The 18,877-nt window shown below is 35.9% G+C and overlaps 1 protein-coding gene across 2 annotated transcripts in view; it reads right to left on the bottom strand.

The window, feature by feature from the left end:
* LOC115215760 (N-terminal EF-hand calcium-binding protein 1-like) overlaps positions 1-18,877 on the bottom strand; it is a 113,480-nt gene that overhangs the window by 5,083 nt on the left and 89,520 nt on the right. For both annotated transcript variants that reach the window (XM_029785060.2, XM_029785068.2), the window contains exons 5-10: positions 17,094-17,230; positions 12,928-13,070; positions 11,306-11,385; positions 9,302-9,355; positions 6,564-6,673; positions 5,185-5,262 (exon numbers count right to left, since the gene is read on the bottom strand). In XM_029785060.2, the coding sequence (XP_029640920.2) occupies positions 5,185-5,262; positions 6,564-6,673; positions 9,302-9,355; positions 11,306-11,385; positions 12,928-13,070; positions 17,094-17,230 (602 nt within the window). The remainder of the gene's footprint in view (positions 1-5,184; positions 5,263-6,563; positions 6,674-9,301; positions 9,356-11,305; positions 11,386-12,927; positions 13,071-17,093; positions 17,231-18,877) is intronic.

Here is an 18,877-nt window from a genome sequence, read left to right as displayed (position 1 = left end):
CTTTTCACCCTTCCATAGAGAATAAACTAAGTATTAGTAATAATAATATACAGAGTCACTCTATGTACACACTGACACACCTTCTAAACACGCCCTCTCTCAAGACCATCTACTTTACATGCACAGTTGGCAAGTGTGAGCACTTAGTTTAATAAAGTGATCGAACTTGACAATGTTCCTTCTATCATCCTCGACACTTTATTATTTAAACTGGCTATATATGTCCCAAATATTCTGCCTGTTTTATGTTTAAACTGGCCAGACCCAGACTCTTACACCCACACTACAATGTCATTCTAAAAATATACAAGCACATCATAAAAATCTCCAAATTTACAAGATAATGCATGATGAATTCAAAACAATGTGAATAAATACAAATCAAATTTGACAGAAAAGTCTGAGTCCTAAAGTGTTGAACAATATTCTCTTGAAATGTTCAGTCCTCATAAAACACTTCAACCTTTTTCTCTCAACAATGGACCAAAGGAAGTACGCCTCAGTATATTTATTCCACCTAGAACTAATAGACCTTTTTGACTTTCCCAACTACCAGCCTATCAAGTGCACTTCTAACATTTCAGTAGTGACAGAAACCATCACAAACAGACCAACAACATTATTCATCATATTAAGTTGATTTCTTTCCACAAAGGGTACCAGTGTGGTTTCTATAGAGCCAGATCTACCAGACTTGCTCTCCTACATCATGCACAATTTGTCTCTCTTTCATTACTTTTCTCCCTATTTCTCTGCTCACAGAGAAACAGATGAATTAAGAAATGAATAGTCTCGAGTATGTTGTGCTGTATATGACTGGTCTAAACTTAATTATCTAAAACAACACCACAGCAACAGTGATCTCCACATATAAAACCTAATCAAAACAGTCATATGAACAAAGGGATCATCTCTATAAAGTGCTCTTGCAGATTATCTCAGTAATGAATTACATTGGCTTCATCCTGATGGATACTCTGACATACATAGAGATATAATACAAGCAATGAAGAGGTAACAAAGCTTTTGTAGCTTTATGATACAAATGACCTAACCATCAGTAACACTAACCACAGGAAGATGACCAGCCATCAATTCACCAACCAATCAGATGAATATGCAAACCAGATAGACTTCATACTCACCAAGAATGAGCTTGGCAGTTGATTACGAATATTGAATTTTTACCTGGTGAAGAACGTAACATACAATATAGAACAGTGATTAGTGTCAACAGAATAAGAGTTAGATGGACCCAGAGATACATGTAGCCAAGAGACAAGGTTAGTCATTTTAGGGACAGAACAAACAAGAAAGAATTACTTTAGAGAATAGATGAGTTTGAATGAATGAAGCAATTAAAAACAAGAGAAATTCTTAGTTTAGCTGTGTAAATTTTCGTGTGTCATCAAATGGTCAAAGACATGGAATAAACTAATGAAAGTCTGAGAGGTGGGGGAACAAGTGTGGAAGCAACAGCTAGAAATGGACGAAGATGGCAGACTTTGCCCGAAGGGTGTAAGAGAAATAGCAGTGAATAGCCATTGCAACCAGGAACAAGAAAGAACATGACAGGAAAGAAATTATTTTAGAGAACAGTACGAAATACGTACTCAAGAAACAAGAGAAGGGATTACTTTAGAGGGAGAACTAATCATGCATTATTTTGTAACTTTGAGATTTTGATGATGTAACTGTTAATTTTTAGGAGAATATTGTAGGGTTGGTGCTCAAGGCCAGATCTGTCCAATTTGAACATAAAAATGGTAAAATAGTTTGGCCGGATATGGCTGGTTTGAATGCTAAAGGACTGAGCTCAAAGTTTGCATTTTTGAAGGTCGAGGGTAAGTTGAGACTATCAATCCCAACATTTGACTGGTAATTTATTTTATCAATCCTGAAAGGATGAAAAGCAAAGTTGACGGTGGTGAAAGTTGAACCCAGAATATTTACTGGAACAACAAATATTGTAAAGCATTTTCTCTAGTTGTCTATTCTACTAGATCAATACTTCACTGATAATGATACTATTAATAACAATCATTTTAACAACTGGTACAGGACTGAAATTTGGAGGAGAAGGTACTAGTCTATTACACTGACCCTGAAAGGATGAAAGGCAAAGTTAACCTCAGCAGAATTTGAACTTGGAACATGAAGGCGGATGAAATGCCACTAAACATTATGTCAAATGTTTGCGCTGCTATGGTCATGTTATGAGTATGGACGAGGACAGTTGTGTAAAGAAGTGCTGATCTCTAAATGTAGGGGGAACATATAGTAGAGGTAGACATGAGACGAGGTGGTGGAGCATGATCTTCGAACTTTGAACCTCACAGAGGCAATGTCACACAAACTGGTACTCATGACAGAAGCATGTAACATCCCCCATTACACTCTTAAAGTGGTTGGCGTTAGGAAGGGCATCCAGCCGTAGAAAACTATGCCAAATCAGACTAGAGTCTGGTGCAGCCTTCCAGCAGGCCAGCCCAGTCAAACCGTCCAACCCATGCCAGCGTGGACAACAGACGTTTGATGATGATGATGATGATGATGAACTTTCAGATTTTATAAAGAACTGAAAATGATAAAAACATAAAGCCTGAAAATGTCTGATAATCAGTGTCTCAAAAGAAAGTTACAACCTAATAAACAATTTAAAACCAATCGTTAGCAAGAGTAGTTTCCCCTGATCTGAAATTTCCACTAAAATTTCAGCAGAGTGGTTAATATTCTTTCGACAATACAATACATTGAATAACTATTTCAGAATATACATCATATTTTAATGTAATTACAGGAATCCCCAACATTCTGAAAGCATTGTCTTCCTGAAAATGTTGCCATAACATTCAGTTTCATATCACGAAACATATTTTCCCTTTTTATAAACAAACGTCGAATGTGTTTAGTATTATACAGACAAGAAAGTAAATTACAAAAGGAGAATAGCCATGAAAACAGCAGAAAGATTGGATATTTTACCTTTATAAGACGGAAAAAAAGTTGCCAACAGATGGCTAAGGGATTCGAACCCATACCCCTCTGATACTGGCTGAGTACTCTACAATTAAGCTAAATGGCTTGACTGACTCCATATAACATACACTGGCCAAAATAAGTTTAAGACCAATGATAACAATTCTATTCCTTCGTTAATAAAACTATATAAACAAAACTGTATAAAAATTATTTTACTTTTTACAGTCTATGTAGAATTTTTTTCTCTTTCGAATAATATAGGTATGATATATATTTCTATAATTCGAATAATTGTAATCCGCAATTCAAATGATTAAAAGTTGTCAGCAAAATAAGTTCAAGATTATGCAAATTAATAAACCAAATGGGTGGTCATATGACTGGTCATACTGTACTGTTTTGTTTAATAATCAAGCATTGTTACACATTAATTCACTATGAGAAAGCATCATAATATCAGCCCGGTTACTAGATCAAGGATTGTGTTGCTTCATCAGTAAAATGTGTCCTCCATGAACATTAGCAAGCAATTAGGATGCAGCAAAACAGCTTGTGTTCAAGCATAGAAGTTTTACTAAGCCACTGGCCAATACAAAGATTGGCAAAGAATGGGCTCTCCTTGCTAAAAGAGTTCATGCTAAAAAAAAGCAACAAATTTGTCCCAATTATATAATTTTATTGAAGAAATATGGCAGAACATTCCAAGTGATTTTTGTGCTCATTTGTCAAACTCCCATGTCCTGCCATTGTAAGGCCGTAATTGAAATTAATGGCTATGAAACTAGATACTAATAATGAATTTTTGTTCATTCATCATTTGTGCCATAAATTTTCAATTTAAACAAAATAATGTTGGTACAGTCTTGAACTTATTTTGCTGACAACTTTTAATCATTTGAATTAATTGCGCATTAAAATTATTCAAATTGTAGAAAGATATATAACACCTATATCATTTGAAAGAGAAAAAAATTCTACATAGACTTTAAAAAAAGTAAAATATTTTAATACAGTTTTGTTAAAAATAAATTAATGAATGAACAGAACTGTCATCATCAGTCTTAAACTTATTTTGGCCAGTGGAGGAGTCAATTAAAAAATCAGTTACATGTTATGGAATTCTACAATAACACAGAGGATACTGTACCATTAAATCTGACATGGTTGACATTACTAAACATGAGGTGAATATCCAGAGAGTTTATATACATTTAGATACAAACAATTGATCGATAATAAATTAATAGGTTAAACTAAAACAACTTAGAGCTTCAATCTTATCTTCTATTACAAAATATTTCCAAAAGCTTATGTCTAACCATAAGTTACTGTGAACACCTTCAAGTATTATGTCTCAAATTTCAAGAAATTTTACAATAAAATTTACACCATTACTTTTACATTGAAGGCTCTTGACTGTCACACACTACACTTAAACAAACTGCAATGTACTATCATCCTACCCCTAAACTTTCTTCTTCACATACTCCTGCCAAGTTTCTACAATATAACAGCTTGAGTCTAAAAGGTATATAATTTATTTAATTATTCACTAAAGATACAAGAATTTTTCATTAAAATTTCTCCTTAAAATCATTTAAGAGTATCTGATGTTTCCTATCAATTATCTTCAAATAATACAGCTAGAATAAGATAGCTCCACTCACACATTTGCCTGCAAATATTTTTCTTCTATTTTATTTTTTTACATAGCCCTTTGTGTTGTTGGTGCTCTACTAATAATGTTGAACAAATGTGATACATTGCAATATATCATAATCAGATCCAACTTAGTTGAGCCTAAGACAGCAAATGAAGTAACAATAACTGTATATTAATAGTAAATTGTTTGTTAGAAAGAGAGACAGAGAGTAGCTGTGAGATTAAAGACAAGATTTCAAAATTCTTTACAGCTAGTGTATAATTCTATTAGACATATATCAGCTTATTCTCATTGATCTGGCTAAAAGGTACTTTCAATAGTGTTTCAGTACATTTGTTTGAAATATCTATAAGTGAGTGTAAAAATTTTCAGACCCAACTCATGCTGATTAAAAAGAACAGAAGTAAAAATAGTTTCTAAAACTTCTTAAATTTTCACCAATATAATTAGCATTAAAAGCTTTAAGTCAATAGTAATTAGAATAGAAAAGATTTTCCTAACAGTATACAACACACAAACACACACACCCATTACTGTACCTTGCTTGCTGGAACTCAGAACTCCAAACTTCATAAAGGGTTAACTTGCCACTGTTTTTGAAACTACGTACACTGGAGCTGAAACAAAATGAAAATCCAGACACTGATAATAAGAAGCTAAAGAAATGTAAACATATTCTCATAAAAATCAAAAGTTCATAATTATAATGAATTTACAATGATTCATTTTACCATTTGACATGTTTAGTAAAGTACCCGCAACACTATTAAGTCACTTCTCACAAACCAGACAATCCACCCTTCAATATGGTGATAGTAATCACAAGGCAGAGGGCCAGCAACTTTTCATTAGGGTGAGAAGTAACTATAATATTATTTGAAAGTCATCCTTGAATTATTCAAACAATTGGAGGCAGTTTTATTTCAGTCCCCTCAATCACTTACCTGTGTGTGTGCATGTGTGTGTGTGTGTGAGAGAGAGAGAGAGAGAGAGAGAGAGAGAGAGAGAGAGAATTATATCTGGTCACTCTTAGTGCTACTGGTAACATGTAACCCAGTACAACATGTTGCATTGTAGCATGGTTGGGCCATCAAAGACTAAACTGAAAACCCTACCAAGCTGCTTGCTAAGGATGGTGGTTTTCATTGGACGCTCAGTAGGATAAAAAAACAAAACCTGTCAAAGGATGGATGTACTCAGGAGAGGCAAGGGCCATCCAACAAATGGGAATGAGAGATGCTCTAGTCTATGTTTAGACATCTCTCTAAGAAAAGGAAATTCTGAAACAACACCCACCTCATTGCGAAGCTAGAGATCTTGTTCTTTTTGTTTCTGGACTACTTGGCTTTGAAGATAAGAGTCTTAGTGGTATTGTGTTGTGTAAACTACTTTGACTTTAAATTTCAGCATGGACATTGCTAATAGCCATTGTCTTTAACACGTCTAGGAAAAGATAATTTATCAGTAATGGTCATATTTGTCTACAAGTTGACAGCCACCATGTGAGTGTGTGTGTGTGTGTGTGTGTGTGTGTGTGTGTGTGTGTGTGTGTGTGTGGTGTGTGCGTGCATGTATGTGCATATGTGCATATATTTATGTTTACATTAGTACAATATACCCATACATGCCTGCACAATATACATTTGTACAAAAGTGCAGTAGGCAGTATTGCTGTCAATTGTCAACATATTGTTCAGGCTTTCATGTCTTCAAAGTTGTGTGGAATATGTGATCCCTTATTTGATAAACAGGTGAGTTAGCATCACAATTTTACAATTTAAATTTATTTCTAAGTCTCAAAATTAATAGTTTACATGTATGAATTTTCTCACCTCACAGAGACATAATACTAATACATATATTTAAAATATGTAAATATAAGATACACAGTACATATATTTAGTTTTAAATATCTTACTTTAAACAACCAGATATTTTATGGAGGGCTTCAATATAGTTTCGCATTTTGTTTTTAAAAGTTTCCTTGGAATCCAATTTTATAATGAAATTTCTCTGCAGAAGGATTATCTGTGAAAAATGAAACAGCATATAAATCCATCAATATTGTCACCTAACAGAAACAAAATATATACCAAGAAATTAAAATAACCATAAAATCATAAATATGAAACAAATTAACCAATGAATATAATCATATAATAATCTACTTACAAACATTAATGAAGAAATAGGATATGAAAATAAATTACACAAATTCCTTATAATTTCAGTGAAACTGAATGATGATGTAGCTGAAAATTAGTTTCAAAGGATTCATCCTAGGTTCACAAAATCTTATTTTTTTCCTTATAGTCTGTTAAACTCACCAGTACAGATTTTATTTAAGAATAGGTTTACAAGCACTGTATTAATTTTACCCTTCAGTATTCAGATTACTCTGTCAAATGTAATGCATATCTATTCACTTTGTTTTAGAATTAATCATGTTTTATTGCATAGCTTTGAGATTTCCATTTTGTGATTGCTATTTTTAGAACATCAGTGTAGAGAAGTGGGAGAGGCCAGATCTAGCTGGTTTGAACATAGAACAGATAGAATATTTGAGTTAGATATGGCTCCAGGGGGAATAACTAGAAGTAGTTGATGACTTCCGCTACCTAGGTGACCAAGTTAATAGTGGGGGTGGATGCTCTGAGAGTGTTACCACAAAAATAAGAATAACCTGGGCAAAGTTCAGACAGCTTCTACCCCTACTGGTGACAAAGGGCCTCTCGCTCAGAGTGAAAGGTAGAGTGTATGATGCATGTGTGCGAACTGCTATGCTTCACAGCAATAAAACAAGGGCTGTGACTACAGAGGACATGCGTAGGCTCGAAAGTTTTTTTTTGTAACTGTTGCAGAGGAAACAAATGAATATGCTCAACACATAATTTCTATTCGTGGAAGACCCGATCCACTATGGCAGCCAACTGATATTGCGGAAATGTGAGCTTTTTTTTACTATGAACATTATGCTTGGTATCAAGCAGCTTCCTTGACTGTGGAACTACTGGAATCGTGATATAAAGTGTGGTGATTCATATATCTCCAGCATTATGTCTAACTATAATTAATTCATATATTGTTTATATAAAAAGCCACAAGGTACCTGCACCACCAAAAGACTACGACCATTTGAAATTTCGGGTTGACATCACATCTCAGTTACATGAAGGTTTTTCTTCTAGAAAGCAAAGAACTAGGAGAAAAGCAAAATTAACTGAGATGGATATCAACAGAGAAAATATTGACTTCCATAAAGTGGAAAAAAATAAACGGAAGGAAAAAAGTTTGTAGATTGTGTTCACTGCAAAAAAGAAAAACTGTGAAAGGATACCAGTTTGAGACCTCATATATGTGTTTGTTTTGCAAAGTGCTCTTGTGTAAAGGGTGTTTTGGACAATTTCACAATCGAAATATGGCATAACTATTTTCTGCTGAAGAGATGGTTTATTGCCAACTTAATGTGGCAGTCCCAGGAAAGGGAAGGATGCTACTGCTATTTAGCCCCAAGAAACACTGTTTTCAGTTGGCTACGTGACACAAGCGTTCTGTGTCAAGTTCGAAATAGGGGAGATAAGCACCTCCCCCAACAAAGCCAGCTAGTGGAGGTCATGGTGCATCCTCCTTCTGATTTACTTTAATGGGTATTTTCTCTATTTGATACATTAAACAATACGTACAAAACAGTATGTAAAAGTGCAGAAATATCTCACATTCCTCAGGGTAAACACTACTTTTTTGTTTACCTCTGGCATTTAAAAGCACATGTAAACTTTCGTTTTGATTAATTTTCAATAAATAAAAAAAAATGTTATATGGTCTTGGTGTTAAATAAAACCTGTGAATGTGAGATATTATAGGTAAAGGTCAAAGTTTGTGACCTTTTGACCTCTGGTGACCTTTTTACAGAATATATTTGCTTATCATTTGCATGAACTTGTAGATCTTGACCAGGCAATCATTTTTAAGTGGTCATTTGAAATATTTTGGTGAAGAGTGGCAAAGCTAGAACTATTTGAATTTTCCAAATCCCTAATTTTCTGCCTCCAGGTGTAAAAGTGGGCGTGGTCAAAAAGTCCATGGTGAGTGTCTTCCATCCCAGTTTTTTTGCTGGCATCATCAATTTTCTGACTTATCAGACCCAGGACTACATGAAAATACCCATTAAAGTAAATCACAAAGGATGGGTGAGGGGGTGAACCATGACCCCACTAGCCCATGGCCTATAAAGGGTTAAATATTGAATGAGTAATTTCACAACACCAGGTGAATTTGGAAGCACCACTTCTGGCCTCAGATAAAAATGTAACTTGACTCTTCAAGTCTTCAGGAGACCATAGCATTTAACAAATAGCAATCCACTTCAAGTGAATGAAACTCATTAAATTTAGTGTTCTCCTGCTACTGACAGTAATAAGTTATGTGCCTAACTAAATTGAATTGTTGTTAATTAAACATCTGTATGAAAAATACAACTCAAGGATAATAGTGGCCCTTAACTGGAATGAACAGCAACTAAATATCTCAGCCAGCTGTAACTCTCACTATCAATGGATTAACATCCTCTTATTTTAACAGGGTCTGGAACCAATGCATAGTAGCAGTCTGCATATAAAATCCTTGAATATTTAAAGAAAGAAAAGTGTATCCTACCTCACCATCATCCTGCACATCCACCTCTTCATCAACAAACCCATCGAAATTGATCTGAAATACCATTTAAAGAGAAAATTAACAATAATTCTAATAACAATAACAATCAACTTAATAATTACTAGCTGGATGCATGAAAAATTCAGGGAAAATATAAAAAATGTAAGCATCTGTAAATTGTGTGCTGGTGCCATGAGAAATGTTTCTATATTGTGACAGCTAAAAGCGGCAAGCTGGCAGAATTGTTAGCACACTGGGCGAAATGCTTAGCGTTATTTCATCTGTCTTTACGTTTTGAGTTCAAATTCTGCCTAGGTCGACTTTGCCTTTCATCCTTTCAGAGTCAATAAGAGATGTTTGCATGCATTATATGACCGGAAGTTATCTCACCTAATTGCAGCCAAATATTCTAGTCCTTTGTTAAGGTGATGTCTACTAACCTTGCAAAGTTTTTTATTTGACACTACTCAACCAAAAGCACACCAACAAATAGAAACACCATTTCAGCTACCTTGTCTGTTTCCAATTTTACACTGCATGCATACAAAACTTTCTAAATACATTTTCATGATCCACCTGCATCACATGTAGAGTCACTATAGACTAAAATGGAAAATGTTCTTAATCAAATTCCTTGCATTACTCCCAAAAATTCTGCTTTCATGCTAGCTCTTAGCTTCCTAAACTCTTTAATTGTACTCTCTGTTTGGGTATCTATTCCAGCTTACAGAATGCCACAAGTGTGTCCCTATGCATTTCTGTCTCTGCAAATTTCTAACCTACTTCTTTTATTTTCAAATCAACTGATATGGAAATAATTATAAAGAACCACTTCCTTCATCATCTTGAATTTCTTTCTGCTAGATCCACTGAAGATATGCTTTCATTTATCATGTGTCACTAGTCTCTTGTCCTTGAAAACTTTAGTGAAAACCTTACTGTTAGATCAGAAAATCCTTCGTTTCTTACAAAGTAGTCTATTTATGGGCACTTTAGGTTTTAAGCTGATGGATTAGAAGTGTCCTGTCAGGCTACAACTTCCAAAGCATATCAACTGGATTCTACATTTCACGTTCTATCAATTTTGTTAGGCTTCATAATTTGGTTAGGTTTCCCTAACAAGCTTTCCAGTGTTACATTTAACTACAGAAACTCCTACTAATCTTCACTTTTTAACAATCTGTGGTACACAAGTTTCATCCACAATACAATCTCAACACTGCAAGATAGATATGCACTGCTTCTCTAAACAAAGGCATTGTAAGTATCCTTCTATAGGAACACGGCAACCTAGTCTCTTTTAACAGCACCCAGGCACTCACCACACATATAAAGGAAATAGTCTTATAATGCTATATTATTCTTCATCAGAAACAACACAACTAAACCTTCAAAGTCACTGCAATCACACACCTATAGCATTGCTAAAACTAACTCAATGCCAAGGTTTCTTTTCACAGTCAGTAGATACTTTAGCCCTGATCAGTATTTTTCCCCTCTCTATAAACTCAAGAGTAAATCCTTGTATCTCTGAGATAGTATAAACACTCAGAGATGTCTATCCAGTATACTGCAATCACTAACCCAATAATGTGTTGTCTCATCTCCTGCAACTTAACCTCCTTCTGCTTTTGTGACTCACTCAACAAACATCACACAAAACACTTTTCAGAATCCATTCTCTGGAACTCCCTCCTTATCATCTATTCCCAACAATTATCAATCTACAGAGTTTCAAACATCAAGTTTTCCACTTCACAAATGTGGAAAGGCCTGTTAAAGTTACTGGCACCAGCACCTTCAACTAAATCTTTTGAAAAAATAACATGTACAGCTTTGCATCCTTAATTTCAACTTCCTATAATTTCTAACGTGGGTCCCCCATGAAATATTAACCACCTTAAACTTCTCAAACAATTCCGCACAGCCATCCAAAAGATATCATAGATCACAAACACATTTTTTACAATGCAGAAGATAAAGCTTATAAATAGTTCATATTACTCTGTTCTCCAGTCTGTCAACCAGACTTGACAGTCGATACAGTTGTGTTGATAGAGTAGTCTGTGAAACGTTTCCACCAACTGAAAATAGAGAGAAAACATAACAGAAAATATTTCCAACAATAGTGGCAAAGAAATGACAGACATTTCAGAAACAAATATTTGTTTTAAATTTTGACTCAAAGTTAGCAGGTTCTGAAGGAAGAGGCGAAGTCACTTACATCAACCCCAGTGCTCAACTGTTACTTATTTTATCAACCCCAAAAGAATGAAAGGTAAAGTCAACCTCAGTGGAATTTGAACTCAGAATATAAAGAAGGATGAAATGTTACTACGCATTCTGCCTGGCATGCTAACACTTCTGCCAGCTCACCGTATATTTCAGAAAACAAATATTAATATTTAATATCTAGAATAGTTACATTTATCTCCTGCTAATATTTATATCTATTGCCTAGTACTTTTTAATTCTAACCAAACTACTTTTATTGAACCTCTCCTAAAATTTATGCGCACCTGAGCTAATAGACCTATCTAACCTCTTATAATAGACAGTAACTTGGCAGAGTTATTAGTGTTAGAATACTTTTCTGCCAATATTCCAGCACTCTGCACTCAGAGCTCAAATTCCACTAGGGGATCAAATAAAATACCAGTTTGCACAGCAATGGATTTGTGAAATTGTTAGTGTCAAACAATATGCGTTGTGGTGTCTGCTCCTTTCCTTAGCATTCTGGGTTCAGATTTCACCTAGGAGTAGACAGCCAAGGCTTATTACACTATCCACATCACATGTGGCCAGTATGACTAGGTAGCAGTGAGCTGGCAGAAATGTTAGCATACCAGGCAAAATGTTTAGCGGTATTTCATCTGCCACTACGTTCTGAGTTCAAATTCCGTCGAGATTGACTTTGCCTTTCATCCTTTCGGGGGTCGATTAAATAAGTACCAGTTACGCACTGGGGTCGATATAATCAACTTAAGCCGTTTGTCTGTCCTTGTTTGTCCTCTCTGTGTGTAGCCCCTTGTAGGCAGTAAAGAAATATGACTAGGTAGACCTATAACCAAGGTAGAATAACTGGCATGGCATACTGAAACTTCATTTAGTGGATCAAAAATGTATTTATGGACACACAAGGAGACAGAGGTGCATACATATACAAACACATGCTCACACACACACACACAGAAAATACACAAACACGAACAGGCAAGCACATAAATATGCAGGATACGTACATACAGATGCACACACATACATGCATACATACACATATATACATACATACACAGGCAAACACACATACATACGTACACATACTGACCCACGCACACAAACAAACAAAAGGGAACGCAGTGTAAATAATGGACAGAGTCAAGACTATTGAAAAGGTTGCAAGACGCAAAGAAAATTTTAGGAAAATAAAAAGACAAAATAAGTGGAAATTTTACCAGTGAGTATGTTAAATAATAAGGTACAAAAAGAGAATGACTCTCCTCAGACACAACAGAATATGCTTCAACACACGAACTGATATAAAGAATCTTGCAAACCAAATCCAAAAACGAAATATGACAATCTTATAGTTCAATGACTAACAGAAGCAAGAAGTTGTGGCTTACATTCTGTCTCAGTTACATTGCTGCTAGATGTGGGATTTGGCATTGACATCTGGCGCCTTGCTCTTCTGGCTACACGGCCAGGGACAATAGCTGCATTTACTACCTTTGAAGGAGTGTCCATCATGACTGGAACAATATCTTCACTGAAAATAGAATACACAATATTTATATATACATATATATATATATATATATATATATATATAAGTCTAAATAGTATATGACTTATACCTCAATATACTTCATACCCTATTAATAATTTACCATTTACAACTTCTCAGTATTCCACAGCCTAGTACACAATTACCATACAGTTCAGTCTGCCATCATTATATCATATAATAAATAAGTGCTTCAGAATTGTCAACTATCTCAAGTATCTTATTCCAATGATTTTTCTTTGTACATATGGAGTTTTGACATTTTATAGATTCCCCTCTGAATTTCGTCAGCTAAAGCAACTTCTTTTCCATCACTATGGAAACTGTTAGAGTTAGACAGAAACCATTGAGTGGAATAATTTTTTTATTGAATTTTCCTTTAGTTAGGTGAGGATAGTCATAAGCCACAGATATGGCTGTGTGGATAAGGAGTTGATTATTTTATAATCATGTTTGCAAGTTCCCTTCCACTGCATGACACTTTGAACATGTTTTATGGCATAGCCTCAAGCTGACCAATGCCTTACAAATGAAACTCATATACATTTATTTGTGTGTGTGGGGGCAGGGGGGCAGGCTAAATGTAATGAGGTTTTTGATAACTCCTTTTTCAAGAACAGCTTGATATATTGGTTAACAGTATAATGGTATTGGAGAGCATAAAGATTAAAGCTGTTGTTGAAAAAAGTTACCTGGTAAGGAGGACTGGGTACCATCTGAATATAAGAAAAGAGTTACCCATATCATGATGATTTGCACCAGGTATCAAAATGCCAACATCGACTGCTGTTCAATGCGTTATGAACACTGTAAAGGCTGTAAGACATGACATGGACATTATGGAAACCAAGTTCCCTGAAACTGTGATGGTCTCTGGGTGTCTCCAGTGATGGTGATGTCATGACACCCCACATCATTAGGCTCAATTCAGATAGATATGTGAAACTGCTGGAGACTGTGGTCAAACCCTGGATGAAGATGGCTACTGCTGGAAGGCCACATGTGAGGCATCAGAATTTGGCTCCTTGCCATACCTCCAGAAAGAGTCAGAAATGGTTATCAGAGAATATCTACGACTTTACCAGCCCCAATTTCTGGCTTCCTAATCCCATGGATTATTATGTTTGGGATGCAGTCGAGAAAGATACCACCCACTCAGCCTGCACCACTGAGGCTGAGCTGGTGGCCAAGAACAAGGTGTTCAAAGATCATCCCATGGACAAGGTGGGAAACATGTGCGCCAGGGTCTGGAGCAGTGGTAGAAGATGAGGAGAGTAAACTATTATCGCCTAGCCATAATCAAGTTGATATTTTTTGATTTTTTTTAAATAATTTTATTTTTGGATGAGATATTGTATTTTCTTTTTCTTTTATGCAAACTGTCACATTTTGTCTGAACACCCTGTGTGTGTGTGTTAAAATCTATCTGAAGCTTACGGGTCATTAGGCCAGGGTTTATCCTATATTTTTCTCCATTATTTGCTACAGTCACCTCATCGTGCCCACTCATCCGGTCCAAGCCTCTATATCACCACACCTATTCTCACCATCCTCAATGTCCCTTGAGGACATGTCCCAACACAACCCTGCCATCATATTTCTCATCCTTACTCCCTATATCTTACTCTCCAACTCACTTCTCTTTGCTTTCCAACTGGGTATCCATGTATCTACCTTATAGCAAGACACCTATATCTATCCCCTCTTCACCTTAAATCTTTCAACTGACCCAAAGCCACATGCCCTCAATACTACTCTCCACTCTCTCAGTCAAGGGTTACTTGTCCCACAAGGTACTTCGTGATCCTGTTGGTTCTGGTGCCAAGTAAAAAGCACTGGTGATAGTGCCATGTAAGAAGCACAAGTGCTGGTGTCACATAAAAAGCACTGGAGATGGTGCTACGTAAAAAGCACCTAGTACACTCTGTAAAATGGTTGGCATTAGGAAGTGTATTCAGCCATAGAAACCATCTCCAAACAGATTACGAAACCAGAGAGAAATAGTTGTCTTTTTTTTTTTTCACTAATAATTTCAACCCTTTATTTCATCGTCATCATTTACCATTTTCCATGCTGGAATGTGTTGGATGGTTTGATAAAATTCAATGAGCCAGAGGACTGCATAGGGCTCCAATATCTGCTTTAACATGGTTTCTAAAGCTGGATGCTCTTCCTAATACCAACCACTTTACAAAGTGGACTGGGTGCCTTTTTGTGGCACCAGCACAAGCGAAGTCATCAAGTAACTTTCAAGACAAACAAAAAACCCTATCAACTAAGTTGGGGTCATATAGACATCCATTAAACTCTGAAGACAGCATCCAAGTTGCACTCAGATTAAAAAGTTTTAATTTTGAGGTTATATCAAAAATGAAGTTGCATTATTTTTCTCAAACCTGACATGGAAAACTGTTTTAAATGAAATTCTTCAAGTTTTTAACTCCTTTTATTTTGTTTGTGTGCTGTTCTTACATCAGTCATCATCATCATTTAACATCCATTGTTCATGCTGGCATGGGTTGGACAGTTTGACCAGAGCTGGCAAGCAGGGGAGCTGCATCAGACTCCAGTCTGATTTAGCATGGTTTCTATGGCTACATGCCCTCCCTAACACCAACCACTTTACTAAGTGTGTTGGGTGCATTTACATGGCACCACATGGGCACTTTTATGAGGCACATGGGCACTTATATGTGGCACCACCACAAGTGAACCCAGTCTTAATACTTCAACATCATTATGTTTGAATTTTTTTATTTCTTTATATTAATTGATCCATTATAAATTGTCTTGCAAAATATATTTTTGTAGATTATATGAAACAATTTTAAGTGCAGTAGACATGATTTTTTTCTACTTTGAAGATTGAGAAATGTTCACTTTACTCAAAATGTTTTAGGGAATGCCTAAAAAAAAACGATCTTTGATGAAATGTGCACATGGGTGTATGTGCATGTGTGAATGCAAACGTGTGTGTGTGTTCATGTGTATGTCCTCGTCTCTAATCCTAGAGAACTTTTAAGAATCAATGTCTTTAACTCCAGTTTCATAGCATTAAGAAGCTGAGAGATTTACTTCCCCTATGTTAGGTTGCCAGTCTATCACAGGTTACATTTTCAGATTATCTGGTATCTATTCCCAGTAACTATGGATTAACAAGCATCTGAACTAAGATCCATGTTTATCCATCAGAGCAACAAGGACCATCTAGCCATATAGAGAAGACAGATGACTTATGCAGTGATTTTGTTAAGAGTAAAGATGAGATGTAGCCTGTCAAGTGAAGATGAGATGTAGCCTGTTAATCTCACTCTCTCATCCATGACCATCTTCAATCCTGTGGGAAGACCAGATCAAGATGACAGAAGATGGAGACAGATGCAACAGATGACCTAGATGTCTTACTTGCCTCATCTTAGTCTCTGCACTCCACAATGCATTTCTGCAGTCACCTTCTCTTCCATTGAACCATTAATGATTCTTCCACACAGTCCACCAGATCCAGTCTGCGATACATAGAATAAAATATACTGTACAAATGAAAAATAAAATGCATAGTGCATTTGTGTGAATCATCATCAGCATTATCATTTAACGTCCATTTTTAGTGCTGGTATGGGTTAGATAGTCTGAATTGGAGCACCAGGCTCCAGTCATCTATTTTGACTTGATTTCTGTGGCTGAATGCCCTTCATAATGCCAACCATTTAACAGAGTGTACTGGGTGTTATTTACATGTCACCAGTACAGGTGCCTTCTGTAGTTCAATAGAAAATTCCCTCTGCCATTGCGCTTCTATATGTTTTAATGTAACAAATCAAGTAGTACTCTTCCTAAAGAAACACAAGATTTTAATAGAACCTAAACCCATGATCTAATCTAGTTATGTGAAATTTAAAAGAGTTTACCTCCTAAACTCCAAGCAAAAACTGAAAAGCAATATTGGAAGTTTTGCTCCCATGCCTGAAAGTAAAACACAGACTAGAAGTTAATTTAATAACTTACTTTTGCTCTCTAGCTTGTTCGTCTAAAGCATCAGAAGCATTCTCCATTGCTCGTTGAACAGCAGTAAACTGATTCAGAATCTCATGCAGTAAAAATCTGGTCACAAACTGTTCTTTCCGAGATGAGTCTTTGTATGTCTGAAATTATAATGAATAGAGTTTTTATAAGAGATCTTTATCTTCATTAAGATTCATGGAGTCATAAACATGAATGGTCAGCAAAACTACTTTTTTGTCAACAATTTATACTTCTTCTCCCTGCTAACTTAATCAAATGAAAAAGAATCATTTTTTTTTTAACATCATGCTTCCATGTACACTCTGACGCTTTTGTAACAAGGTTTATTTTTTATTACGTAACGTGTGTGTGTGTGTGTTTATGTGTGAGACAGACAGACAGGTACATACATAGAGATGCATTTCATTGATTTTACGTGATAGAGTGCCAATCTCTCAGTTAAAAAGTTGTAATATCCTATCCCATCCTTGATTTTGTGTTGTGTTTCAGTTATTTATCTGACAACTCTATCGGTAAAGACAAAGAAATATGTACCGCAGGACGATATTCAATGTGATTCAGTACTGAAATATATTCTAAGACAGCAGGGTAAATAATTAAACCAACGAGAGTTATCTCCCCTCTCTAATTCAGCATTCTAAAACTATGACAAGTTCTAAACCAATGCAAGAAGCGTTATTATTGTTCTTATTGTCGCATAACCTATATCAGCCTTGATTAAACAAACTCATGATGAAAAGAACTCTCGGTTTAAGCAGTCTTCCAGTCTTCTTTTGTGTATAGTGTGTCCAGAACAATATTATTCAATATATATTATTGATGTGACCGTTCTTTTTCAAAATGGTAGTGTCTTAATTTGAAGATTTCATTGCTTTCTCAAACAGGTTGACACTTTGAACAAGTTCCTCTATTGTGTACAGACTATACTGAAGAATAATGTGTGAATATTTTTCAGTCATTGGTTGACTAAAAGAGTACATCTGCTTTCTATTGAATTGTTTACTTTAATGTATGGAGAATGTTAAAGAAACAGATATTACAGCACATCTAGATGACATCGTCGTCATTTAATGTCTGCTTTCCATGCTGGCTTGAGCTGGAGGGTTTGACATGGAGTTGGTCAGCTGGGAGCTGTCCAAACTCCATTTGTTTGTTGTGGCATGGTTTCTACAGCTGGATGCCCTTCCTAATGCTGACCACTTAACAGAGTGTGTTGGGTGCTTTTCACATGCCACTGGCACAAGTATGTTTACACAGCAGCAACACGGTTGTTTTTTATGCAGCATCAGCACCTGAAAAGATAAGCTTGTATGTATGGAAGACGATGATTTTATTTAGCTTGACGTGCCTTATCAAGTACAGCAAATCACCACATCTCCTGGTCCCTTGTCATTTCCTCAGTGAGGCCCAACCTTTCTCACCACTTTGTCCCATGTCTTCCTCAGGTACCCTCTACAATTAGAGCTTGGCACTTCTTTACGCAGCTGTCTTCATCTATACACATCACATGACCAAACCAGTGCAATCTTCTCTCTTGCACACAACATCTGATGTGTCTTATGCCCAGTTTTCCTCTTAAATCATTTACACTCTGTCATGCATGCACACTGACATTAGCCATCCAGCAAAGCTTGCTAGCTTCACTTCTTTCAAGCCTTCGCAAGTCCTCTTTAGTCAAAGCCTATGTTTCACTGCCATGTAACAGCAGTACATACACAGGCATCAAACAATCTGTCTTTCACTCTGTGGGAGAGGCCCTTAGTTTG

The sequence above is a fragment of the Octopus sinensis genome, linkage group LG1, assembly GCF_006345805.1.
Source record: "Octopus sinensis linkage group LG1, ASM634580v1, whole genome shotgun sequence".
In the NCBI taxonomy this organism is placed as follows: Eukaryota; Metazoa; Mollusca; class Cephalopoda; order Octopoda; family Octopodidae; genus Octopus; species Octopus sinensis.
This window is presented reverse-complemented; position numbering and strand designations above follow the sequence as displayed.